The 27,860-nt window shown below is 53.4% G+C and overlaps 1 protein-coding gene across 1 annotated transcript in view; it reads right to left on the reverse strand.

The window, feature by feature from the left end:
• The window catches only part of LOC105085101 (F-box/WD repeat-containing protein 10), a 43,583-nt gene extending 16,013 nt beyond the window's left edge, over nt 1–27,570 (reverse strand). Inside the window, exons 1-12 of the mRNA XM_064494939.1 lie at nt 25,183–27,570; nt 19,025–19,120; nt 17,112–17,345; nt 14,764–14,929; nt 14,216–14,311; nt 10,769–11,350; nt 6,278–6,799; nt 4,304–4,489; nt 2,809–3,009; nt 2,597–2,724; nt 1,802–1,924; nt 777–886 (exon numbers count right to left, since the gene is read on the reverse strand). Coding sequence (XP_064351009.1) covers nt 777–886; nt 1,802–1,924; nt 2,597–2,724; nt 2,809–3,009; nt 4,304–4,489; nt 6,278–6,799; nt 10,769–11,350; nt 14,216–14,311; nt 14,764–14,929; nt 17,112–17,345; nt 19,025–19,120; nt 25,183–25,734 — 2,996 coding nt within the window. The 5' untranslated portion in view covers nt 25,735–27,570. The remainder of the gene's footprint in view (nt 1–776; nt 887–1,801; nt 1,925–2,596; nt 2,725–2,808; nt 3,010–4,303; nt 4,490–6,277; nt 6,800–10,768; nt 11,351–14,215; nt 14,312–14,763; nt 14,930–17,111; nt 17,346–19,024; nt 19,121–25,182) is intronic.
• Between the last annotated feature and the right edge of the window lie 290 nt (nt 27,571–27,860).

Raw genomic sequence — 27,860 nt, forward strand, 5'->3', positions numbered from 1 at the left:
TATCACCATGCTCTCCGTAAAAACTCAACTTTGCCTTCCCCCTGCCTGCTCTGTCTTCCCCCTCCTGGCTGGTCAAAATGCAACTTGTTAGTGAGGTTCACGGCCAAAAATAAAACAGAGATGGCCTTCCCAAAACTTTATGAATAAAAAGTGAAGTCCTAGGTCTAAAGCAGAGCAGAAGGTTGATTATTAATGGGGCTTCTTCTGGACTGTTTAAATGAAGTCACACTCCACAGTTATCATAAATGCCATTTTCATATTTACCATGGACAGACATTCCCAGAGCTCTGCTGGAGTGGGGGTGCAGCACAGCCCCGCATCTCCTTAAAATATGTGTCCATACACGCAAAGAAGAAATTCGAGGATCAACAGCAATATTAATGGTAGTTATCGCTACATGGCAAGGTCGTGGGACAACTTTCCTTTTCTCTAGACATTTTCTGGCTTTTAGTGGATTTTTTCCCAATAAATATATATTACTTCTAACATTAGAATAAAGAAATAAATACAGTTTTAAAATATTTCGTGTGTGTGCAAAAGGTCGTTGGTCAGTCCACCCCAAGTTTACAAGGGGAGAGCGTCCTCCAGCCGCTGCCAGGAAAGGTGCAATAATCAAGCACCTATTCCCCAAATGGGGTCTCATGCTGTTCTAGAGCTGGAGCTTGGGGGGGAGGAACCACTGCCTCTCCAAGTGAGTGAGGGTCGTGGGGACCCTAAAATGCCAGTGTGGTAATTCAGGGGTCCCTGGAGACCTGAATTCCAGCCCCCGTACCTACGTGTCAGAGAGAATGCGGATATTATAAGTCCCACAGAAGACATTCCTCTCCTCCATCTGGACCTGCTGAGTTTCCTGGCTCTGGTATGCGGTCCACAGGTTGTAGTCACTCTAACAAGGGAAAATCTGCAGTCAAAGTACAGCGGCAGCTTGACCCAGGGCCCAGACACACATCCCTGAGAGTCTCCCCTGGCAAGGGGCCAGGGGCCAGCAACTCCTCTCCTTCAGGCTGTGGACGCTGCTGCATGGTGATGGGGGCCAGTGAGCACAAGGAACCCACGAAGGAGAAAATTTTGAGTCAAGGGTCCTAATTCTTTTTCCACCTCTGATTTCAGGAACTTGTGATGTCAGCAACAGCACAACTTTTCCAAAGATGAGCTCACAACCAGGAAATCAGGATGCATGCACAGTAAAGTCGCAGGTGCCCCCTGACTGGCCGTTTCACTGCAGCTTCACAGTCACATTGTGTATTCGTGACGGTCTGGAGAGACTCAAGTCACATGTGAAATTACGCCTACACACCCCATGCACTTGTGTGGCAAAGTTTCTGCACACCTGCAGCCTTCACAAAGCACATCATCTGCCCCCCGAAGTGTTCTCATCATTTTATAGATAAGCTATCTGAGCCTCGGAGAGGGGAAGCCAATTTTGTCAAGTCTAAACAGGGTGCTCCTCATTCTTTTCCAATATTCCTTCCATCTTTCCTCCCTTCCTTCCTTCCTCCCTCCCTCCCTCCTTCCATCACTCACTTCCTGAGCAGCTGTGGCCCCCAGGAGTGCTAAATTCTGGCACAGCTGACTCAACCAGACTTCCAGTTCCAATTTTCTTCCCAGCCACACTCTTCAACCTCAAAATACAGGAACTAGCAGCCACGCTAGCAGGAAGCCAAAAACATATCCACATGCTATAGCCATGTCCTCGCACGCCCTACATGCTTAAGTGAGGGCCAGGGCCGGACTTCAGCCTTCGGTGCCCAATAAGAATGGACACTCACAATCGCCTGCCCCAGATGCCACTGGAACCCACCTTCATTCTCAGTTTCCATTTCTGATTTTTCACTCTCAGGCGCTTCCCATCATCCACCACTTTAGGAACCGGGATGGAGACCTTGTTGGCGTAATGAGGGTCTATTCCCCTGGTGTAGGACCCCTGGGTGGGAAATAACAGAACACGGCTACTCTTAGTTCTTACACTCCGAGAGAGGAAACACCAGTGCTTGGCAAGATCTGAAAGACGGGTAAGGTCTGGCCAAGGAAGGCCTGGGCCCGGCCAGTTAGGCCAGTGGTGCGTGCAGACAGGCCTCAGGAGGACAACGACACCGAAGGTCTTGGGGGGGGCGAGCGAGAGGTGGCGAGCAGTTCCCAGCTTCCCGAGCCTGGCCTGCCTCCTCCGTCTCCTGTCAGCTCTCTCTGCTGGGAAAACTCCAGGCTACCGAGAACCCATGATTTAGGCTCAGGCTTCAGGCAAGAAACAGAAGTACAATTGCCAGAGATGGTTAGTATCTGGAGGAAATTGCATTTTAACCTAAAAGTAGACTTTGTGGCCTTGTGAACGTCCGTGTACCACACAAGGCTCTCTTACTGTATGAGCCACGATGTGGCTCCCTGCGGAAAGTCCCTGCTTTGTGAGGTCTCAGAAAGGCTCTGTGTCTCTCTTCCTGCAAGGTTTCTGCACGTGTGGTCCCTGCCAGGTGCACTGACAGTGGGAGGGCAAATGGGACAAAAAGACAGTGAGGAAGCACCAACGTGGAGCAGGAGGCCAGCTCAGCATCCACAGCAGGTGGAAAGGCTCACAGCCAGGCCGGCCTCGGCGGGGAAGTACCTGTAGGAAGGCGATCTGGTGCTGGATGAAGTTGTGCGTTGACAGGTCCGCCCTGACCTGCTGCACAAGCGCCGCCCAGTGCCGGCTCACAGACGCACATCTGTTCAAGCTGTTCTTATCCAGCATGCCTGGAAAACAGGAGGGGGACCTGGGAACCTCCCCCACTGGGGATGGGAGGTCTCTTGAGAAATCCCCCAAAAGGCCCCGCATACTTAGGATACGCTTGGAGAGGTGGACAGGCAGGTGACGGATGAAGTCCCGGTACCGGCTGACCCCGGACGACAGCTCCCGGACAGCATGGAGGTCCACAGGCAGGTCGTCGGGGGCCGACCCTGCTTTGGACACCCTTGCTTTTCCAGAAAACAGTCTGTTCATCTTGGAAGTGCACTGGAGTGAACTCTTCCACTGCCCTTCTAGAGAGAAGCCGGAGAAAGGGGCACGGTTGGGGTGGCTTCGTGAGACTCCAGGGCAAGAGCAAGTCCTCGCCAGAAGCTCTCCCCAAAATAGAGCTCATCAGGGTCAACCCTCAGGACACTGGAGTTTGCTCGTTTCTTCTGCCAAAATGGAAACAGAACTTCCCGAACCGAACGCACGAGCCGTCTTCAGCCTTCCCAGCTCAAGGCCATCTCTGCCGCGCCGACTGCCCTGCTGGTGAAACAGCTGTGTCTGCAGCTCCCTTTAAATGATCCCAACCAGAAAAAGGCTTAATTTGAAAAGAGGGGGATGATTTGCAGCAGCATGGATGCACCTAGAGGTTATCACACTGAGTGAAGTCAGTCAGACAGAGAAAGACAAGTATCACATGATGTCGCTTACATGTGGAATCTTAAAAAAAAAAGATAAAAATCCTATTTACAAACCAAAAACAGACTCACGGACATAGAAGACAAACTGGTTACCAAAGGGGAGAGGGTGGGGAGGGATAAATTAGGGTTTGTGGCTTAGCAGACACACATTACTGCATATAAAATAGATAAACAACAAGGTTCTACTGTCCAGCACAGAGAACTATATTCAATTTCTTGTAATAACCTATAATGGAACAGAATCTGAAAAGAAAATATATACGTGCATGTAAATGTGTAACTGAATCACTCTGCTGTACACCTGAAACTAACACTGAATCAACTACACGTCAATAAAAAAAAAATTTTTTTAAAGAGGGGTATAGCTGAAATAAGATATAAGATGTCGATAATCACTGAGGCTGAGGATGAGGGCTACGTGGGCGATGGTGAGCATCTGAAGTCTGAAATTCTCCATATATAAAGCATTTTAGAATCGGTGCCTTGTGTTTTTTGTAATCATTTCACGTATACGTCTTACTTCAAACACCAACTGAGGATGGCCTTGAGGTCAGGGCCCAATTCCCCACTGCTTCCAATTCCACCTCAGGACTGAATCCAGTGCTGCAAAAACAGATGCTGGTGGGTTGGATTCTGGAGGTGTCCCCGCTCCTGGGTGCCAGAGGTCAGGGGCTGGGTGAGGGAGCATGGCCCGGGGCAGACGGAGATTTAGGGTCACACCAACTGATTTTAATCGTTGCTTCTCCCCGACCATGTGTGCGGTTAAACAAGCCCACTGTAACCCAAAGTGAATGTTCGTTGCCCAAATCTGTCCTCCCCAGATGCTACTGCCCTGCCACCCCCAACTCCACTGGGACCCCCGTGTCACTCCCAGCAGCGTCCTTGCGGCAAGCTGGCTTACCTGCAGCGGCTGCTCCCCCCGGCATGATCTCCTGCAAGCCTGCTTTTCCTGAGGTTTTGGTGGACAAGGGGAAGTCTGTGTCCCTGGTTCTGCCTGCCCCGCAGACTTGTGAGGCCTCACACGGCGGGGTGGGGCTGCAGCCTTTCTCAGGGAAGAAAAACACTTTGCTGGCGTCATGACCGAACCCTGAAAAACAAAAGAGCAGGACGAGGGGCTCTTTAAGGAGGTGCGTGGAGAGAGGTGGTTTTACTTCTACTGGGTTCTTTCAAATCTACACAGAATGGACCAGGCCAGTTACACAAAATGCACAAAAATCACAGAAAGCCTATTAGTCTCTGCCAGCCCACCTGCATGCAAAATTGATCAGAGCTCCATACACAGGGCGGTGGGGCGGGGGGCGGGGAGAGAAGGAGCCAGCCCTGCGGGCGGAAGGAAGGCGCTGGACGAGGGGCTGCTTTCCTGAAGCTCTTGCTTAATGTTTTGCAACAATATGAATAAACACCCTTGAGCCAAATTAGAAAAGTGAACTTTCTAAGAGACAAACTCTCCCAGGGAAAGGGGAAGGTTACCCCAGTCTGTAACTGGACTTACACAACCTTTAACACCAGGAGCTGACTCCTGGGTGGGGAGAACCACAGCCGGCGGCAGGTGCGTGGCAGACGCCCTGTCGGGAGGGTAGTGTCGCTCGCAGGAGATGCTCAGGAAAGGAGGCCTGGTTTCCAAGCCCCTGACAGGGTGACCAAGGCCAAGTCCCTCAGGGTCCCTGAACTTTGGCTTATTTACCTATAACGTGAAGGAGTCGGACCTGGTCAATCTCTGATCTAACTAAAACGATTCTCTGGTTTTCCCACCACTTCTGCATTCCAGACGATCATTCCTTTACCTCCAAAGACACACCGAAGACATCAGGTGCATAGATCAGGATCTAGCTGCCCCCAAAGTCAGGTAACTTTAAACTCCCTTGGGATGCTATTAGTCCGCAGATCAGGTCTCATGGACATTAGGAATCCCCCGCCCTCGAGAGCTCAAACTCAGAACCCCTCCGTCTGATGTCCCAGCCAGCCCCTCTCACCCTGCCACGCCTCTGCGTCCCGTGCTGGACTCCCCTCCCAGACCCCCTGCAGTCCCCAGGCCCTTGGCTCCTTTATGATTGCTTTTGCTGCCCTGGTCCAGCTGGCCCAACATTTCCAAGATCTTCTCACCGACACCCTAGGCCACTGTCCCACCTGAGTGAAGTCCTCAGACCAGCATCCATGTCTGCTGGGAACTGGTTAGAAACGCAGGCTCTCGGCCCACGTCACACCTGCTGGGGCGGGAGCCCTGGGGAAGGCCTCGGGCACCTGTGTGTTACAAGCCCTCGCAACGACTCTGACACAAGCACCACTGAGAACGGCTGCCCCGGCGGTCGGGCGGGGGTTCCTAATGTCCACACGCAGCCCCTCCGCACCTCCAGCCTCGGATAAACTCCACTTCAAGGCTGGATTTCATGCACAAGCAAGGAATACAGTGGAACGAATGAAGAAAAGCCCCAGGTTTTGACCTCTTTGCCTGGTCTCTGTGTGGTGCAAATGGAAGGACAAAACAATTCAGCAGTGTCCCTTTTGCGTCCCCACAAACCCACTTCAGTCCCTCACCAGCTTCAATCCCGAACCAGCTGAGGCAGGACCCACACCAGATAAGCAGCAAACGCACAAAGCAGCCATTTCTGGGTGTAAGGGACGCAGACGTCCATCCCAGAGGCCAGCTGAAAGTTCCTCCTGCGTTTGTCATTTCATAATTTTCCGGAAGGAAGACATACTCAGCAGGTTCGCCTTTGGCAAACAGGATCGGGTGTCAGGACAAAGAAGTCTGCTCCGCAGCCTGGAAAACCCCCGTCTACCCAGGCCTGTCCACCCCTCCTGCCGCTTTACAGGCTTCTGCGGTCCGGCCTCCTGGTCTCCGGGGGCCCCCCTCTCCACCTGTGGCCGTGCTTACCTGAGGCGGTGTCCTGCTCTCTCAGAAACAGGGCTCCGATGACGTTGGCGGCAGTCAGCAGTAACTTGGGGTCGCACATCTGCAGCAGCAAGAGCGTGTAACTGGCCTTCGTCCGGTGGGAGCTGTTCCCAAACCAGCGCAAGATCTCCCTCATCTCCTGTTCCATCGTCTTGTCCAGCACCTGGTTCAAGGAAGACTTGACGACTCTCCCCTCCTTCTTGCTGACGTTGACCCGGGACCTGTGGTAGACGAAATCCTTCCCCTGCGTGGTCTGAAGGATGTTTTGGAAATAGTGCAACAAATACGAGCTATCCAGCTGCGCCAGGACGCTGACCAGAAACCTCCTCCGGGACACCTCGCCCACCCGTCGGAACCACTCTTTGGTGGAGAAGACCTTCCAGGCCAGGACGCACGCCTCGCACTTCTGGCACACGGGGACAGAGTCGTTCCCCCTCTCACACCGAAAATAGGGGGCATTCCTGAGCCTCGATTCCAGGTTTTCCATGGTCCCGAGATGATCGGCTCATTTTATCCCTGCCCGTTGTCAACGCCACCAAACCCGAGAGGAACAGGAGAGGCTGATAAATATCCCAGTTGAGCCTTTGCTATTATAAACATCTCCCAAAGGAAAAGTTAACCGCTGCGATGGATGGAAAGCTGCTCTCTCCCAGAAACTGCCGGTAGACTCTGGCTTTCTGTACTGACCTCCTTGGAAACATGGCTTTACCGTAAAACTCCTAAGCCTGGCGCTGCTTAGGTGGAGGCAGTTGCTGTATATTCTGAAAGAGCTGGTCATCTCATTTCTAGGACCATAGAAATACAGTTAGTCCAGATCCCTTTGAACGGGAAAAAAATGTGGTGGAGCCCGGTGTTGAGCTACCACTGTGCTGCTGTTAATGACTTTTAAACATTTGTGAATACACAATTAGACGGCACCTTCTTCGGTTTGGGGATTTGGGTTATACGGTGGCTGTCCCAGTGATCCTGAGTGTGTTTCTATCCATCTTCTTAACTCATCATCAGAGTGGAAACACAAATGTTTTGTATGTATTTAAGTTACTTGACTGCTTTTGAATGCTAACCAGAAACCCCTGCAGGGAAAATTCTTGGTAGAAAAAATTTAAGTGGGCCTGAGAACATGTCTGGGAACTTCCAGCCTCAATCACACGCCCACCCAGGTGTCTGGGAGACGGCACAGCTGAGCAGTGAAGAGTGTGGGGTCTGCAGTCGGACTCCTGGGCTCAGAGCCCAGCCCAGCTACTTACTAGCTCTGTGAACACAGGCACATTACTTTGTCACTGAAATAAAATGCACAACCTGAAAGCTGAGAATTCTGTTTTATTTGGCGGTCTTTCTGGGGATTCAGGCCTGAGGACTCGAGCCCGGGAGGAAATCTCTCCGATCGCTCTAAGTGGATGTTTCAGAGGCATGAGAGAAGCCAGGATATACAGGAGTTTTTGCAACCAAGACCAGCTAATCAGAACATCAAGGGATTACTGTTGATTAAAGAAAACCAGACATCTCAAGTGAAGGAATTCAGTGATTTTCTACGTATGGGAAGGTGCAAAGGTCTGGGCTCACTGAATCATTCCTCTGACCTGCACCTAGACACTTAGGGCCTGTGCCCTGTTCTTCCACATCCTGAGTGCCCTCAGTGGGCAGGGCTGGGGGAGGCAGCAGAGGCCGGGCTGCCTGCTTGTCTGCACAGAGTTCCCCCTACTCACTGCTGGGGGCGGTGGTAGCGGCTGATGACTTGATGGGCACAGCATCCTTTGTTTACTGATATGGCTGCAACATTTTTTTTTTCATTCACAACTTAATCCTTTATGCTCCAGTGTCCCCGTCTGTAAAATGGGGACGACAGTGGTCCCTACTTCAGAGAGCCAGTGTGAGGATTAAACGACGTATGACATGCAAAGCCCTCAGAAGACTGCCTGGTGCACATTTAGCCCTCAGTAAATGCCAACTACTGTTGCAGTGTCCTTATCAACGTTACTGTCATGCGGATCATTATTCTGGGTGGCCAAATAACCAGCGTCCACGACAATGTTTATATGTGCGCACGTACATACACTGAGATGCATGTGAAGAAACGAGGGTGTGCGTAGTTCTTTAAAGGAAAAATGACATGAAAATGACTTCCTTGATTCATGAGATCTTTACCCTTTGGCCCTAGCTTATGATCCACTCACGAGTGATGACAGGCCGTGACAGCCAAACCTGCGAGTGCGCAAGGCCCCCGGGGTCCCCAGCCCCGGGGTCCCCAGCCGAAGGCTTCTGCTGGCAGTGCTGGCAGTGGTGACCCAGGAGGAGCCCAGAGCTCACTGGGCTTTCCAAAACTTTTTTAGAGCAAAACCTGTTTGCAAGTCATATTTTCTGTGAAAGCACATTATGTAACATAGACATAGTGATATTCTCTTAGTGAAAACTTGTAAGTTCAAATGTTGCCTTGTTAGGAAGGTGATCATTCAGGACAACGGAGCTCTCCTGGCAACAAGACCTTTCGAGTGAGGATAAAGATGACAGAGACTGTCTTACACAGGCTTCAAACTCCACAAAATTTAAATTAATAGCTGCTCCAGAGAACCCAGCTTCCAGAGAAGACAGTTTGAAATCACTCCTAAATGCTGGCATATTCAGGGTGAAGTGTCTGTGCTTCTCCATTCCTGGAAGTTTCTGCCAGAAGAATAAATGCGTGTGCGCACGCGCACACACACAATACACACACACATACTGTGTATGTGTATAGTGCGCAAATGTAACAAGATGCTGATAACTGGCAAACACGGGTGAAGAGCCTATGAGTGTTCACTTCTCAATCCCTTCAGCTTTTCATAGATTTGACACTTTTCACAGTAACTAATAAAAACACACTGCTAGGATAGGTAAAATGACTGTAACAGCCTACTCCCTGAAGACAGCCCCCAGCTCACCACTGCAACCACAGGGCCCTTGCACATGCTGGGCAGCCCAGAAAAGAGCTTTGAGGATACACTGGGACAAGTCTCCTTTAGACAGGACTAGCTCACACACTGATCCTGGTACCTGGGAGCTGCAGGATCTCGAGTGAGCTGCCTGGCTTCTCTGAGCCTCCACTTCTCCACCTAACTGATGATGAGGACAGCAGAGATGAAGCCAGATAGTAAAAGCTACAGCTGCCTTTCAGGATTAGATCACATATGTGAGACCCGTGTCTCTGCTGCTGTTACTGTTACTACCCTCGATTCAACCAAAAGGTTTGCAATACTGTGAGCATTTCCAGCGCCCACGCCAGAGACCTGCCACTGTTAGAGAAAGGTGACCAAAGTCATCACCGGGCTGGTTGGCAGTGACAGTCCCATACAAGGTTGGGGTGGGGACAGGAATCAGGCTGGGAAGGCGACCACTTCTAACAGGACAAGCCCTTCTGAGACACCTGGATAAAAGGTGACAGTGGCTTAGCATCTAACCCACCAGGAAGGCCAGACAAAGGAGGGGCACCAGGAGGAAGGAGGCCCAAAGTGTCTGAGGATATGAGGGGCATGTTACCCCCAGAGATGCTACAAACTGAGAGGAGCCGGTTCCGAAAGGTCCAAATAAATTAGGATTGTTAATCCCATGAGGCTGACAGACAGCAAGGAAGCAGTTACACAATCCAGCTCAGCCTTGACTGCACACTGGAGGCCCCAGCCTTGGGAGTCAGAGAGAGATGGAATCCCATCAGTTTGGTGCTAGGGCTGTGGCCCTGGGCAAGCCCTGAGACCCTCTGAGCCCCCACTGCTCCTCATCTGTGGAAGGCACGTGATCGTGGACGCCCTGCAGGGGCGCAGAGATGGAGGCTGCGACACACCCCACCCCCGCATCTGTGGTTCATGATGTGATGATCCCCTACACGTAACGCCCGTGACCTGAGGGGAAGGGCAGGGTGGGTGGTAGTTAAAGTTCCCCCGGGTTTGAATCCCAGCTCTGCCGCTCACTCATCATGTGACCACAGTGACCCTGAGCAGGTAAACCACCGCCCTCCCTGCACGCGCCAGACCACAGCTTCCTCATCCACAAAGTGGGGACATGCGAACATCTACCCCACCCTGGGGAGGCCACTGTGGGGGTTCCACCCACGGACGCAGGGGAAGTACTCAGAACAGAGTCTGGGAGGTGGAGAACGAGAGGTGAAGTGAGCGATTTATTGTGCCTCCTCTGCGGTGTCTGATGGCTGTGAAGATGCCCGGCTGCCAGCTCTGGGCACAGTGTGCCGCTCACTGGAGCAGGCAGGAGAGCGTCGCTGGAAGAGGATGGGAGAACTTAGGGCCCCGAGGATTACAACCGACACAGAAGACAGTGCAGCGTGGAGCCCAGGGCAGTGGCCAGAGACCCCTCCCCTCGCTCTGGGACCCCCATGACTTCTAAAGCCAGCTACCACCAGCTGGCCGGGACCTTGGCCCCCCAGCCAGCCTTAAAAGCCAAGCTGCCGCCCCGTCTTTGTGGTCAGCTCGAGTCTGGGACGCGGAGTCTAGGGAGCAGCCTCCAGCGAGGCCGGCGCTGGCTTCCCGGGCTCCTCTCCCAGATCCACGATCCGGACGGCGTTTTCCTTCTTGGAAAGCCAGAAGGCGGGGTAGACGGGCTCGGAAAACTTACAGTCAAACCTGTGGACCAGCGTCATGGCGTCGGGCTCCACGCCGTAAAAGGAGAGGACCCCTCCCAGGAAGTCCACGTAGACCCCCAGCCTCCGGAAAGGGCTGGCCTTGAGTGGGGTCTCCGTGTCGCTGTGCCAGGCCCTGAACTCCTTCCCGTCCCAGTGGAGGCTCCAGGAGAAGTTGTTTCCAGAAATGCAGCTGTTGCGCTCCTCGCCCTTGCGGTCGATGCCCTTGTAGGTGAGGCCCACGTAGATGCCGGCCCCGGAGAGCTCCAGCTCGAAGTAGTACCTGTGCAGGTACAGGCTGTGCTGGGACAGCACCTGCCGCCAGTGCGAGAACCTGCTGGGGAGGTCCGGGTAGGGGTGCTCCCAGGGCGTGGTGTTGGTCACCTTGCGGTTGTCCTCCTGCAGCCGGAGGTACCTGTGCGCCGTGTCGGGGTCGAAGGCGACGTCACAGGCATCTGAGGGGATACGGAAGGTCAGGGACCGACAGCCAGCTCGGACTGAGCCCTTCGAAGCCGGCCGGCCTCCAGAGCCCGCAAACACATCCATCTCCTGGTCCCCGTCTACCCAGCCGCGGTCCCCGCCCCGGACAAGAGGTGAGTGAAAACCAGAAAACAGAACGCAAGTGTGATGTTGTGATTGACAATGAGAAACACGTATCTGGTCTCTGTGGCCCGTTCCCAGCACAGAGCACCTTGTAATTCATTCCTGAGTGACAAGACCCCTGGGAGCATCTAATATTTGGTCTTTGACCTCAGTTCCTGACACGGAGCTCCTGAAACCCTTGCCATTTCCTGGGTCATAAAAGTGTCTTTTGTTCTACTGAGGCAACTCCAGGCCGGCTCCTGGAGGGGCTGGCTGGTCACCAGAAAGACCAAGTCATGACCAGAAACTTGGGTCCCCCAGTCCTAACACTTACTCTCTTGAGAAGGGAAAAGGGCTGGGACTGGAGTTAATGACCACTGGCACCTGCATGAGGAAGTCTCCATAAAACCCCAACAGCAGGGCTTTGGAGAGCTTCCAGGTGGGCCCTGGGGATTTCTGACTTCAGCCAAGTCGGGCAGAAGGTGTGGGTCACCTGGGGACCTACTGCTTGGGACTGGCATCTGGGGGGGGGGGGGGTCTAGTAGGGTCCATGTCCAGGGAGACGGTGTCAGAACTGAGCTCGACTGTAGGACACCCAGCTGGTGGAGAACTGCTTGGCGTGGGGCAGACTCCACCACACACAGTCCCTCCCCTCAAACAGTCCCCTCGACATACTCTCTTCCTGGTCCCAGAGGACATTAGCACCCCCGTGCACCCAGCTGCTCAAGCCACCCCCGAAGTCAGTTTTGACATTTCTTTTGTCCTAATCCTCCCTCACTTGGTCCCTCCCTGCCACATACACAAGCAGCTGAGCCCTGGCTCCCACCCACTCAGCAGACCGCTTCACCCCCATCCAAGCCGCCGCCAAGTCCCGCCCAGCCAGCACAGCAGCTCCGTCTCCTGCACCCCGCACCTTCTCCCTGGCGGAGCAGGGTGCTGTGGGCTAAATCATGTCACCCGGCCTACATGTCGCCTCTGATGGTGCCCCTGCCCTTGGGATAAAGCAGTGACCCCCAACCTTGGCCTGCACAGCCCTGGGGACTGGCCCTTGCCTGCATCTCCAGCCTCGTCTCCTGCCCTCTCCCCTTTGACCTCCACGCTCCAGCCCCCTGACCTCAGACCCACCCAACCCTGAACCGGCTCCGGGCTTTGGCACAGACCCTTCCCTCCATGATGGGGCCATCGCCCCAACCGAGTCTGAGAGATCCCGACTGATCCGTTCAGGTTGCTGCTGCGAGTCACTCCTCGGAGGCCCCCACCCCGTCACTGCGTCGCGGAGCACCCCACCCTCTAAACTGCGTGGTACTCGTCACGATGTGTAATTACTTATTTGTGTGTTTCACACGTGTCCTCCTTCTACTCTGTAAGCTCCATGTTCTATCCAGGACTCTACCCTGGGCTTCTAGCTCCGAGAAGATGCTCAGTGAACACTGGCCCAGTGAGTCAGCACGAGAATACTCTCACGTCTAAGGGGACCCGGGACTCCTTGCAGAGTAGGTGATGCCATGCCCTGGGTCGAGAAAACCAGAATGAGCCGGGGACAGTCGGTTAGTGCCAGAACGCCGTGATACTTTGAAGAACGCCAAGGGAGGAATGTCAGCGCTCAGAGGACAAAGAGGCCGGCTGACAAGTGGCTCCCCACTGGTCACATTGACAATTTGATGGAACTAGGACCCGTGAAACACTCTGAGTCCAAAAGAGGCTAAAAGTCCATAGCAATACTCAAAGAGGAAAAGTTACCATCGTGTGTGAAAAAAGGCTGTTTCATTTTTATTTTAATGTTAAGAATAAGGGGTGTCTAGCTCCTCGTGTTAACTCTATCTGTTTGCGAAACATAGATGTGCGTCTGTCAGGAAGCAGGAAAGGATAAATGATTTTAAAAACTATGGAGAAGCCCAGAGGTCCTGGGGAAAATGTGGAGCTGTGGCAAGAATAGGAAGTGGCCATCACGTCGTAACCGGAGCAGAGGGGGTTCAAGGGTCAGCCCGTCAGCGGTCACCCCCAGAAAACAAGCAGAAGCAGGGCTCAACGGCACGTGCCGAAGAGACAAAGTAGCCACGTGGCCCAAAAATGGCCTTGGCCGCAGAGACACCATCCTTCCACGAGGAACTGCACCTCCCGCCTTGTTAACCATAACGAAGTGCTGATTAGAAACACAGCCTTTTCTAAAATGCTAACAGACCGTGACAAGCCCACACAATGACAGGACAATGGGCTGGGCGATTCTGGCCACTTCAGACTTACAAGGGAGCCATTTGGTAACTAGCCAGGATCTTCAAAAGGGCCAAGACAGACAAAGGGACTGGACCCAGACTGGAGGAGGCCAAGGAGACAAGGAAACATCTCTGACCCTGGATCGGACTTCCGGCCAGAAAAAGGACATTAGTAAGAGCACGTGGTGAAACCTGACTCAATTCCACGGGTGGGGGACACCCCTGCAGCAGTGCTATTCACTTCCTGGTTTGGGGCCACACCTTGTAGTTACGTAAAGTGCCAACGTTTGGAGACGCTGGGTGGAAGGTGTATGGGACTCTTGGTGCTGCTTTGGCAGTGGTTCTGTAAGTTTGAAACTGTCTCAAGGTAAAAAGTTCAAAATCTGTTTAAATTAGTGTTGTCTTAGTGTGCCACTTAAGGCTGGACCTGAGGCTGCAAGAGCCCGCAGGCTATGTGAGGGGGCGTGCCGGCTTCCGAAGCGTCACTCGGACCGCCAGGCTGGGGAGGGGCTGCTCACAACTTACACTGCAGGAACTGCTGTCTGGTGCGGGGCTCTGGCTTCGAGGTCCGATGTCTGTGCTCAGTGACGGCCAACACCTGAGTCCTGATGTCGTACTCCTCTAGAAAATCAAGAGCTGTGAGTGCACACCTGTCCAGGTGGGCAGGGGACTCGAAGAAGCAGGGCCCCCCCACGACCACTCTTCCCTGGGCTTCCAGTGGGAAGACGGGGCTGGAGACCAGTCACGTCTCAGAGGACCCTGCTCAGTGGCCCATGAAGTAAGACGCGCTGAGGAAAGGTGCCAGCCTGACCTGGACTTCACTTGAAAGGACAGGCATTAGCAACCTCAGAAACTAGTCCTGGAGATGCCGGCCAATCGCATGATGTGACTACATCACGTTCTCCGGGTCTCCATGGTAAAATAAAATCATCAAGGTAAGTGTCCATTAGCACCACAGTCTAGTGGAAGGATGGCTTTGAAGATGAGGCCCCCCTGCCCCGATTCTGCCCTGCCCCGACTCTCTCACTTCCCCCGTGGACCGCTCAGAGACACCACAGAGCACGGCTCCTCACCCTCCCTGGAGCTCTCCTGGAGCTTCTCCTTGTAGCTCTGCAGCAGCTGGATCAAGTGCGCGGTGGAGTCCATGATGACCTTGCGCATGCCGGAGAGCTTGTCCTTGAGTCCAATGTAAACACTCGGGAAGGCGCAGTCCTCCGCGTTCTTGAACTTGCAGTACTCCTGCGGGGAAGGAAACACAACAGCACTTGCCCTGGCGTCTGCGTTCCTTAATCCAGGCAGCCCTCCTCAATATTAACCTCCCGCATCTGTAAAATGGGCTCATGGTAACATGCACTTCACAAAGAGAGTGCAGGTTATGTGTCCAGTTCAGCATCTGACAACATAGGAAGCATTTATTGTTTTTTTAAACTGGGAAAGCGGGCTTTTAAAAATCAGGAGACTTTGCTGTACGCCTGAAACTAACATTGTAAATCAACTACGCTTCAATTAAAAATAAGAATGAAAAAATATCAGACAAGCCCCAAAAGTAAATAGATAGATAGATAGATAGATAAATGAATAAATAAATAATAAATAAATACATAAATAAATAAAATCAAGGGATACTAGACACCCAAGAACAGCTGCAACACACAACCCAGACAGGGAACCAAAGAACAAAATGCTATGCCAACAGCCCAGATGCAGGGAGCAGTCCTGCAACGTTCATTCCTTCAGTACTTTTTTTGCAATAACTTAAACACAAGCCACGATTGGGATGGAGGAGCTGGTGCAGCACTTGGAAGATCACAGACAAATCCTCAGACAAGAAAGTTTGCTGCCTTTTTCTTCCCGGCTCAATCTGATACAGAGTTTTCCCTAATTCTTATTCTGTGCTTTGGAGTTTGAAATGCTTTTTCTCACTAAGCCGTTTATGCTTCAAAACTCGGCAGTGATCAGGATAGTCTGCTTTCAGATGTAACATGTTATCAAAATTCAAAGGCAACTGAAGCACTGAATTGCAGACTGGATACAGCAGAAAAAGTGATGGAAACAGTTGTACCAAAATGGTTAGATTAATGGAAGAAAAAGTCCAAGGCAGAGACGTGACAGAAAAATAAACATTTTAAGGCTGTATATAGATTTAGCACCGTACACGATAAAAGTAACACTTTAAATTACTGGCGGACAATACATGTTGTCATTTCCAATGGCTGCGAATTGGGGCAAAAAGAAGTTATGTTTAACTAAACTAAGTTATCCTGCACTAAAATATGTTTTTGTTAGAGTTTTTATGTTAAAGTTACAAAAGAGGAAAAAATAAGGAGAAATTATTTATATACTCTTTGGGGAAACGCATGACATAGTTCCTTTGCTTTGATGTTGAAAGCTGAAGGATCAGGACAGCCTTCAGCGTTTCCGTCTCCCTTTCTGCCTGCTGCGTTTTCTCAAAGTCATTACAAGGTTAACGATGCTTATTTTTGGGTGGTGGGAGTGTGGATTGTGTCCTTCATATTTCTCTGTATTTTCCAAGTGTTTTTTTCACCACAAACATTTTGTTGTAACTAGAAGGGAATTTTTTCAAACATACAATCCAAAATTATTTGTGTTTAGGAATATTAGAGCTGAAGGAGCCTCGGAAATGATTGACTCTGCCTTGATTGTTTGATAAATGAGGAATTTGAGACCCAGAGAGTTTAAGCATCTTGCCAAAAACTACACAGCGCTCTAGCGACGGACCCAGGATGATGGAATTCACAACCTAGTTTCCTTCCCTGCAGGTTCGTGTCCTTCGGGTCTGGTTCTGAGGGCCGGCCTGTGGCTTAACCTACAACGAACAGCACATGTAATGAAAGGCCCCATCTCCTCCGCTGGACCGTCCTCAGTCACTCCGCAGTCACCCAGCACACGCAGCCCTCTCCGAAAGGCAGCAGGACTATTCTCACCCCAGCCAGGCCAGCCTCCGCCCAGCAGTCGGGGTGGTCTCTGGAGCAGACAGACCTGAGCTCATCATTCTTCATCTGACGTCCTCCCCCAGCTGCTGTGGCTTCAGGATGAACAAACTTCTCTCACAGCCAGACACCTGCCTGGCCCCGCCAGCCTCACCTCCCTTCACTCTGTGCCCGGCACCCCGACCCCATCCTGTGAAAGCCGCTTAGCTCCCCAGATCGGCTGTGCTTTCACAAACCTCTCCGCCTTGGTTCTGCACACGCGGTTCCCTATCCTGGGACGTGACTCATCTTCCACAACCCAGTTCCTGCCGCCCCACTCTGGGAAGCCTTCCCTCCGGTCCTCCTGTCCTCTGCCGAGTCAAGACCTGCTTCCCTCTGTCCCAGAACTCCCTGTGCACCCCATTTATCAAGGAGCGGTCCCCTTCCAACCAGAGGGTGTCCCCTGGTGTCCACGGCATGGCTGACAGTACCTCCAGGAACAGCACAGTGTTGCCGATGGCAGAAATCCGCTCCAGCTCCTGCCTGGTCCTCTCCATCTCCGCACTCCTGTGCTCCAGGTGGGTCTTGATGCCGTTGGCCTGGCCCAGAGCCGCTTGCTCCTTCTCCTCCAAGAAAAGCATCACGTCGCCCTGGGCCTTCCTCATAGCAGCAAGGAGCTCCCCAAACTGCTCCTCAGCCACGGCCTTCACCTCGGACACCGATACCTGGGGGAGGGCGGGCGGGGAAGAGCCTGTGAGCCAGGCATCCAGCCGTCTCAAAGCAAACCTGAGAAACCTGCATATTGGGGAGCAATTTTCTATCGTAAATGGAAGACTTTATGCTCATATGAATCCTGGGTTCCCAGGAAAAAAGGATGGACTCTCCAGGCTGTAAGTAACTCTTTACCATTGTTAACTTAGTCCCTCATCCATCCGATGGGAGAGTGAGTTATCTGACCTCTGGGTCCAGCTCTGACAGTCGGGCTGCTCTTTGAGTTTCTGAAATTGATTTTCCTATTGGGGCAAGGTGTGTATGCAGTACACTTGATAGTTATATTTCTTGTGGTACATTAATAATCTGGCTTCTCTGTACCAATCAGCAGCACGAATTCGCCTATCTCAGCATTTTATTATGCCCGGTTAAACTGCCCACTGGGTCTATCTGTGCCAAAAGCACGTCTAATCTTACGGTGTCCATGCCAGGCACAAAATGTTTAGGGCGTGTGCAGGTGACCACAGCGCCTGAGGATTGCAGACCGAGCACACCTGTGCAGAATGGACTGCTATGTTCAAAAGCGTATAAAACAAGCTCCACACGATCCATACTGAGGGTCCACGCAATGGCACCTGTGCATGTGGGATTCAGCCCTTTCACAGGGTGAACATCCCTTGTAAATGCTTTCAGGCATATCATATTTAGATCATCAATCTGAGTTTTAAACGGTTTCCTTCTCTCTGTGGCAGCTTTAAGTCCTGGCGCTGACAGCTCCCCCTGACAGTGTCCAGTTCGAAATGACCTTGTTAAGCTTCATGCCATGGTCTTGGGTACCGTTTCCTGTGCTCGCACTCCCTCCACCCCGCTCCACAGCCCGGGGCCCGTTCTCGGCCTGCCTCAGTCTCCCATACTGCGCCCCACACCCATTCCATCTGAGAGCTCTCTGAACGGCCCCTCCAGGTGCCGTTTTCTGTTCCTCTTGGAGTCCTGCTGCCTGTCTAGTCACTTTTTTAATTACATAAAATAGTAACAGAATAACAGCCACACAGTGTGTTATCATGTGCCAGGCACTGTTCTGAGCACTGCATACATATTATCTCATGGCAACCTCAAAAAGGTAGGTACAGATGGCCCTCTGTATCTGTGGGTTCCACATTCACAAATTCAACCAACCACTGGAAAATATTTGGGGGAAAATATACCAGAAAGTTCCAAAAAGCAAAACTCAAACTTGCCAAGCCAACAATCATTTACAGTGTCTACATTAGATCAGCTATTATAAGCAACCCAGAGGTGGTTTAAAGTATCTGGGAGGATGTGACAGGTTCCATGCAAATACGAGGCCGTTTTATGTAAGAGACCCGTGCATCCGTGGATTTTGGCACCATGGTGGGGGCTGGGGTTGTCCTGGAACCAGTCCCCGTGGAGACCGAGGGACGACTGCACCATCATGGGCCCCATTTCTTAGGTAAGGAAGCTGAAGCACCACTGAATTAAGTGCTTTGCCCCAGACCACACAGCTGGGCCCAGTTCTTGTCTCCAGAGCCTGCTCTTTTAACCTTCATTCTACCCGGTCCCTCAGCAGGGGCGAGGCAGGGATCCCCTACGACCCAACCCGGGGGTGCCTGGCTGAGTGTGCAGCAGCAGTCAGGTGTGCTGAAGCCCAGCAGGGGGGCCCAGCCAGCCTTACCAAGACGGATTTATGGTTGGCTTGGAGCCTGGCGATGGCATTTTCATTCAGCTGGAGCTTCCGCTCCAGGTCTAACTGGGTGCCCCGAAGTTCCACCTGGGAAGAGGAAAGGACAGCGTTACAGAGGAGGGAGCCCAGGGCACGGGGAGGGATCCCAGGGGCAACAGCACCATCGCCCCTCGTCCATCTGAGTCTGCCTCAGAAGCTGCTCTCAGAAGGCAGCCTGGAGAGCCCTCAGCAGAGGCACAGAGGGTCCCCTCCGGGGCTGAGCTCGGCTGAACCGGCTGGAACGCAGGGAGCACTACGTTGCGCTGCGCTGGTCATCACCGGCCATCTCTGTGCATTACCATGTATCATCCCAACCATGCCCAGGGCGCGTAAATCCATCATCTCCATTTCACAGGTGATGAAATGGGGCCACCTATCCAAGGTCACGCAGTTGTCAGTGGAGTTGAGCCCCGGCCTTCCAGCCTCAGAACAGCGCAGGCGTGGAGCTGGGGCGAGGGATCGCACAGGTTCCACTTGGCAGCTGAGACTTTGCAAAAATCACCTTAATGCCTCCACACTTCCATTTCTCCAACCATGAAATGGGGAGACGCTAAAGGGCCTAATTCACGGGGTCACTGGGGACGGGATGAGACCATGCGTGTTTACACGAACTCTGGACAGTGGTGGGCGTGTTGTAAGTGTAATCAACGTCAGCAGTGCCCTTATCGCATCGACATTGTCACCGGCATCCCCTGGCTGCTTTCCATCAGGGACCCTATCTCTCCTGGAGGCCGGCGGAGCGAACCCTCCCGGCCGAGGCCAGTGTCTGCCGAGAACCTTGGATTCACCTGCTCAGACCCCACCACCCAGCTCCTGTGTTGCCTCCTAGGGCTCCCTGAGCACTTTCTGAAGCCTGCCAAGGCACGAAACCCGAGCCTCTGCAGACTTCCAGGCCCCATCGCCTTCCTGGCTGCGGAGGACACGAGGCCGCAGCAGCACAGAGCAGAGCTTTCACCCCTTTAACAGCAGCGTGCACGTGCGCTCGACTGTGAGTCGCTGTGCATGAGCAGCCCTAACTCGAGGGCTGCTCCCCTCCTCCCCCCGGAGCCTGCGGGAATCCCAGGCCCCGGAGCGAGCCCAGGCAGGCGGCGGACCCGCCTCACCCTGCAGAAGGCAGGTAACTCTTGCTCAGGCCCTGGGGCGCTGGATCGGGGCAGAGGGAGCCCGGGTGACCTCCCACCCCGAGACCTGAGGTTTGGTGCCCGGAAGTGGGGTGGCAGGGGAGGCGGCAGGGCCTGGCCTATTAGGGGGCAATCGTGGGGTCTTGGTCTGTCTAAAAGGCCCACCCAGTGACCTGCTCCACGGTAGCGGGAAAACATGAACTCTTGTTCGAAGGAGATGGAAGACACAGCAGAATCCTGGCAGCAGCTAACGTGGCTGTGAGATCGTGTTGAAGCGGCCGGCCCAGCATGATCCAGGGACCCCCAGAGGGTGTCCAGTGAGGGGGGGGCGTCTCCCCTCTGTCTGCAGATGCCATAAAAGGAGAAAAGGACTCCGGAGTCTGATGGGGACCTCTGAGTGAGTCACCCCGAGAGCAGGCACTCCCCATCACCACAATAGGTGGGGCCACTTTGGGAGACCAGTATCTCCAGTTATTCCTGTTCCCAGAAAATGACGGGGTGTCTCCGACCCTGGCTCTGGGGTTTCCCAGGACTTCAGCAGTGCGCACACCTCAGGCCAGGGCGGGCCCTGCACCAAAGGACAGCAGTGCCAACGAGCGGGGATGGCTCCACGTCGAAGGGCACGGAGAGTCCTGCCTGCATCAGCAGGGTAACAACAGATGTTGTGTAAAAGCCACAGCATCTGGGGTCCAAACACCTGCCACCCGCTGGCTCTACGACCCTCATCGCACCGTGTAGAGTCTCCTCTGGTGCCACAAGGTATGTCAGCAGAACTGTTTTTGCTTCTACATCCAGGGCAGAGGGGCACCCAGAGGTTGGTGGCCAGGTCAGGAACAGCAGAGGGAGTGAGAAGAGAGGAAATCCCAGTTGGTGTCAGTTCCTTTGTGTTTCCCTTCTGGAGAGCCTGCTCTGGGAACGCTAGAGTTCCCCCACCCCAGGCCGACTCTGTTCCTCGGTCACTGGTCAGAACCCACTATGTGCCAGTCCAGTATATAAGACCCTCCCTGCTCTTGAAACACTTACAGCCCAGGAGGATGTGTAAGAAAAACAAGGTTAAAAGAAGATGTGGTATATTTACACAATGGAATACTACTCAGCCATAAAAACCGACAACATAACGCCATTTGCAGCAACATGGATGCTCCTGGAGAATGTCATTCTAAGTGAAGTAAGCCAGAAAGGGAAAGAAAAATACCATATGAGATCGCTCATATGTGGAATCTAAAAACAAAACAAAACAAACAAACAAAAAAAACAAAGCATAGAAACAAAAAAAACAAAGCATAGATACAAAACAGAAATAGACTCACAGACATAGAATACAAACTTGTGGTTGCCAAGGGGGCGGAGGGTGGGAAGAGATAGTCTGGGATTTCAAAATTGTAGAATAGATAAATAAGATTATACTGTACAACACAGGGAAATATATACAAGATCTTATGGTAGCTCACAGAGAAAAAAGTGTGACAATGAATATATGTATGTTCATGTATAACTGAAAAATTGTGCTCTACACTGGAATTTGACACACTGTAAAATGATTATAAATCAAAAAAAAGTTTAAAAAAAAAAAAGAAAGAAAAGAAAAACAAGGTTACACAACACTGAGTCCAAGGCATTCCTCAGAAATTCTAGGGGAAATCCTTTTCCTGAACGGCCTCAGAGCACCCGCCTTTTGGCAGCCAACGGGCCACGAACAATGCTGGTTAGCTGCTCCCCGAACCCCGACGCCTTGTGGCTCTCAGAACTTGGCCCCTGCTCTGTCTGGGGACTGGGTCCGCAGTCAGCAACCAGTCCCGAACCTTCTGGAATGAATGCTGAGATTGGATACAATGACCCGCCACACACGGACGTCAAAATCTCAGACAGGGCCCAGCTCACATCTTCCCTCTCCAAGATCCCCGCCCTGGCCTGACTGTGGGGGCCTCCCTCCTCGGAACACGCAGCAGGACAGTTGTGTTCCCCAGCCCTGTGGAATCCCGGGAACCAGCGACCTGCCCGGGCTCCCTGGTTCGAGCCCACACTCCGAGACAGGCAGGGAAGCCTCACATGGGAAAAGCTCGATGGTGTTTGAAAAACTTGACGAGGAACAGGAATGAGTCACATGCACTTGATGGGTCGGAATAAACAGAAAGGCAGCCACAGAAGGAGTGCAAATTTCCCAAAACACACGCACACGCACACGCGCACACACACACACACACACACACAGCCTCATTTCCACGGCAGTGAGCCTGAGGTCAGGGAAGGCGAGAGAAGTTAAGACCAGCCACTCTTAAAAGCTAAGGGGCCCCAGCCAGTAAGGAGAAGAGTATGGAGGTGCCTTAAAGAACTAAAAATAGAGTTACCATATGATCCACTATAAAATAGATAAACAACAAGGTCCTACTGTACAGCACAGGGAACTATATTCAATACTTTGTAATAACCTACAATGGAAAAGAATCTGAAAAAGAATATATGTATGTGTGTAATTGAGTCACTATGCTGTACACCTGAAACTAACACAACATTGTAAATCAACTGTATTTCAATTAACAAAAAAATGCTAAGGGGCCTCAGGAAGCTGGCCTGGGCAAGAGGAAGAGCTGAGTCCCCACTGGGGAGAGCTGGGCTCTGGAAGCCCAGCAGACAAAACAAACAAGCAAAGAACACCCAGAACTCCCAGATCCAAACAGAGGGTCTGCCCACTGGCCCCGCGAGACAGTGTGGGAGCTTCAGAAGGGGCTCAGTCGACGAACTGAGCGATTGGCTGCTCTGCGGACCGGATGCAGGGTCCCAGCTGCTCGTGTCCTCACGGCTGACCCCTCCAGTCTCAGTCTCCGCTGCACGACAGGCCTGCCTGAGTAACCAGCCCTTAACGTGGTCCACAGTGACCTTCAGCAAGCAGCTCCAGCAGGTCTGGGCTGGCTGGAGGAAAGACTGAGTTTCCGGAGCCTTACTGATGTCTAACAAAACTTTCAAAATAACCCTGGTGGCAGGTGTAGCCTTGTCGCATACATCGACTGTGTCTTCTGAGCTGGTCTCTCGGGCTCCAAAATGGGGCAGGGCCACCTAGAGCCTGGCTGTACTTAGCGAGCATACCTACTCCCTGCATAGAAAGCAAGGAGGCAGGATGGAAAGGCACGAACTCTCACAGGCAGACCAGCGAGCAGAGGCTGGGACCTGGGCCAGCTCCAGGGACCTGGGGCACAGAGCCGCTGCATTGAACCTATAACCTCGAGTGCGTTCAGCACCAAACCGCCCGAGGGCCGGTACCCAGTTGTCTGTGCTTCCCCACACACAGCTCTCCCAAGATGTCTGAGTTTGGGGTTCCACACAAGTCCCCCTGCTCAAAGTTACAGTCACCCTCAGTCTCCGTCACACACCAGCTTCCACTACGTTTCAAACTCACGTTGTACCTGTGCCACCACACGCACGGAATTTCTGAAAGGACGCAGAAGAAACTGTAAATGGTGGCATTTGCCTCTGAGGACGGGGGTGGGGGCACCCAGGGCAAGAGGGGGACCTTTTCTGGGTAAAATCCATTGCAGGATTTCACAGAGATTGTTTCTCAACGTGTGCACACGTCCCTTTTCCAGTTAAATATCATAGAATTCAGATATTACACCCTGAATAAGGGAAGAGCAGTACACTTCGCCTTCATCTCGCTACTCTAAGAGTGGCGGGTTTTGTGTGCAAAAGAACAAACAAAAAGTAAGGCTATAATACCGTGATCCTGGGGTCTTCGCCTGTGTTCCTCCAGTGGGCGGCTTTCCAGAAGCTTCCATCCCTCACTTCCTGACTTAGCCATTTGCAGGAGTTTGGACAAATGCAGTGGAGATGAGGAGTCACCACCTCACTGAGTCATTCAAGGACTGGATGGGGAAACCCACGGAAAGCGTTTAGCAGCTGGCAACGCTCCACAAAGACGGATTTCCTCAGGGACCCGGGCCGCTGTCCTCTCACCTGTCTGATGACCCAGAGTCTCGTCTCAGCTGTGAGTGTGGGGGGTGAGTGGCAGTGACCTGCTCTCCTGACCGGACATTCCCCGACCTTGGAGGTGCTGGGAACAGTTAGCAAGGGGACTGTAGAGCCGGAAAACGTGACTCATTGGCACCTGGAACACAGCGCTTTCCAGAAGAATTCCCACTAACACTGGATGAAATCAAAGGGAGGGCATGGAGGAGGGACCCCGGCAAGCAGCCTGTCCTTGGAAAGCTCCTTCCCCAGCGGCCCAGGGTGCCTGGGCCCAGAAGCTGCCTCGGGCCCCGGCGGCCGCGGTCAGTGCCAACAGGGAGCTGCAGGGAGTGTGAACACAAGACGCGTGGGACAAAAGTCAACTGCACCCCCCACTGAGAAAGAAGTGGTCCTGGAAAGTCAACGTATGAGAAACAGCCAGTGACTCCGAGCCCAGGAGCTTCTCCAGGCTCTCGGCTTTAGGGCCAAGGAAAGCCAGCTGTTCTGGAAACAGGTTCCCTGTCTGATGGGAATGAAGTCACAGGCTAGGAGCACAGTGCTTCTCAGGCTCTCCCGGTACATCTGTCTGATGAGGTTTACTTCCCCAGGTAAGCCATCCTTGACGTCGTACCTGGAGGGAAGGTTCCCGTTCTCTGTTACCTCAGCACCGTTCAAGCCCTTGGATGTCACACGCGGTATCTCAGAGGGGCCCTGTCTACTGACCTCTCGTTTCAGGTAAAGCGGGGAAGAGAAATTAGGGGGAAGTTTTGTTCTTTGCTCTTGAATTCCTGCCGAAGTTTGCATTTCATTCATTGCCACCCAGATCCAGCCGGAGGGAAACACCTCTGCCCTCAGCACCACACCCAAACATGGGTCAGTCACCGAAAGCTGAGTGAGAAACAGCAGGAGACTGCCAGGAAGAGGAGCGACAGACACGGACAGAGCGGGCACAGGGACAGCAGGACCGAGCTGGGACAGAGTGACCCACTCCAGTTTCCCTGGGCACAGGGTCTCCCCACCTCCCTCTTTCGGGTGGACCCCAGCACTCGCCTCCTTGTCCCTGCGGGCGGCGTCCAAGGAGACCGCAGCGTGACCCCGGTGCTCGCCCTGGCCACACTCCTGGCAGATGCACTGCCCATCAGGGCAGCAGAAGGCGACCAGTGGGCGGCGGTGGGCCAGGCAGACGCGCAGGTCCTGGTCCTTGACGGGCTCGGTCAGCTGGTGGCCATGCAGCCTGCTGTTCTCCTGGTGCGGCCGCAGGTGCTCCGGGCAGTAGTTGACCATGCAGGTCAGGCAGGACTTCACGGCCCTCACCCTGCTGGCCCCGAGGCAGAAGTCACACAGGACCTCCTCCTCCGCCTCCACCCCGGGCCTGCCCGGCCACGCAGAGACTGTCCCCTCCGGGGGGGTCCCCGGGGGGCCCATGTCCTCTCCTTCCCCCGGGCTGGCCGACCCAGAGTCTGGGCTGAGCGTGGTCAGCGGGTGAGCGGGGACCCCGGGCAGTGGCCCTGGAGCCATCAGATCCAGCTCGGCCATGTGGAAGGCTCGCTGTCTGTCCATCTGTCTGTCTGCCCCTTGGCCCAGGATCCCGCTGCGAGTCATACAAGGGAGCCACGCCCAGATGACTGCAGCTGCTGCAGAGTTTTAACTGTTTCCTCCCCCTGGGGAGCTCACGCAGTCATTACTCCGCTCGAGCTTGAACACCAGCCAGCGGCAGTGACACAGGCCGAGCGACTGCTCAGGCTCAGGGTGGCCGGCCCTGCCCCTCCTCCTGCCCAGACCCAGAACTCCGACTCCTGTGTGAGTCAGTCCCCCACAGACTCAGCCCTGCCACCAGGCCCGCTCTGAAAAGACCGGAGATTCCTGAGCTCTGCGGGCAAAAGCCCATGCTGCTTTACGTGGCCTGACTGGCTCCATTTTTTGTTTTCAGGTTTTAAAGGGACCCAAAATGTAAGGACTTCAGCCACAGGACAGGTTTTCATCCTTTCCATCTCCAGGAGACAGGCTACACGTGGGTTTTCAGTGGCGATCGGGAGAGTCAGGAAAACCTTGTCTCCTTCCACATAAAGCTCCATTCAGACACCTGCACACCTGCCCGGGGGCTCCTGGGGGGACGGGGGGGCCCTGCTCACTTACTAAGGTGTTCCTAGACGTGGTGTGTGGGTCAAAGCACCACAGACTGGGTTAAATAACAGAAACGTGTCTTCTCCCAGTCCTGAGGCTGGAAGTTCGAGATCAAGGTGTTGGCAGCGATGGTCTCTTCTGAGGCCTCTCTCATTGGCTTGTAGACGGTTGTCCTCCCCCTGTGTCTTCACATGGTCTCTCCTCTGCGCACGTCTGTGCCCTAATCTCCTCTTTTCATAAGGACACCAGTCAGATGTGGATTAGGGACCACCCTAATGAACTCGTCTTACTTGAACGACTTCTTTAAAAAGCGCAGTCTCCAAATACAGCCACAGTCCCAGGCAGAGGAGGTTAGGGCTTCAATGTATGAACGGGGGGCACAACCCAGCTCATAATCGATGGCCAGGGGATGAGATAAGCATCTACCTCCTTCGAAGAACAGTGCTCCCAGACCCCCTCGCTGGGAAGGGGGACACAGCACACTTTGCATTTGCCAGACGGGCACCAAAGGACCCAGGATTATTCCAGGATACCTGGCCCCCAACTTCTGTGTCCTAGAGAGGGTCTATAGCTTCCCCCCAGGATTTCTTCAGATATGCTCAAGTGGATTTGGAAAGCTATTGGAACAGAGAGGGAACTGGGGGGTGGGGGCGCTGGTCCAGCTCGCCCCTGAGATTGGGGATTGGGGTGTCTCCAAGACATCCCCCTCCCCATGGCTGTCCACTCCTGGTTGGGTTCTGCAGGATCCGGATTAAACCAGATAAAGCAAGGCGCGATTCTTGTCACTGACCAAGGCATTTCAGAAATCCAAGAAATGCTGCATGGCGTTGGATGGCATGGGGGACTGTAATAGTCTATCCAGATGCAGGCCTGCTTGTTGTCCACCTGCCCCGAACACGCACATCATGATCGCCTCAATTGGCCCTTTCAGCAACGCGAAGTTTCCTGAGTACCCCAGACCCCACTACTGGAGGCGCCCAGAAGGGGCCTCCCGCATTTCATTTCGTGGTTCTACACCTCCGGCCAGGAGAGAAAGGAGCCGGCTTCTCCTGGCCCAGACCGGTCTGGGGCTTTCGCCAACATCCATGAATAGGGTTGCTTTTCAGAATGCCCTGGTTCTGGTGGCTGAACTGGTCCACCCACGTGCCACAGAGCCTTTGATCTTTCGGGGGAAGGAGAGGGAAGGTGAGGGAAGGTGAGGGAAGGTGGCCTGGCCGCCCTGCCTGACCGGTTCCACAACCTCAGGTTCCCACTGGGGGTACTGAGCCAGCCTCTCACTCATCTCCTGTTCTCCCCGCACCATCTCATGCCCACCCTCCCCTCCTTCATGAATGGTTCCCCTGCCCGCCATTCTCTCCCGCTGACCCCACAGGGCTCACTCAGCCCAGCCGGTGGCCCACTGGAGCCCTGAGCTAGCAGACGTTCCACAGCAGCGTGGAAAACAGGAAATCTGAATTTTCGGTCCCAGCCTGACCTGGGAAAATCATTTGTCCTCTCTTAACCTCAGTTAAGACAAGATCAGACCTGCCCCTCTGATGTCATACGGCCCCCCAACACCACCCTCTCCTCCCCTCCAGGCCAGCCTCCCTGCACGCAGCCTTGCA

The sequence above is a fragment of the Camelus dromedarius genome, chromosome 16 (genome assembly GCF_036321535.1).
Source record: "Camelus dromedarius isolate mCamDro1 chromosome 16, mCamDro1.pat, whole genome shotgun sequence".
In the NCBI taxonomy this organism is placed as follows: Eukaryota; Metazoa; Chordata; class Mammalia; order Artiodactyla; family Camelidae; genus Camelus; species Camelus dromedarius.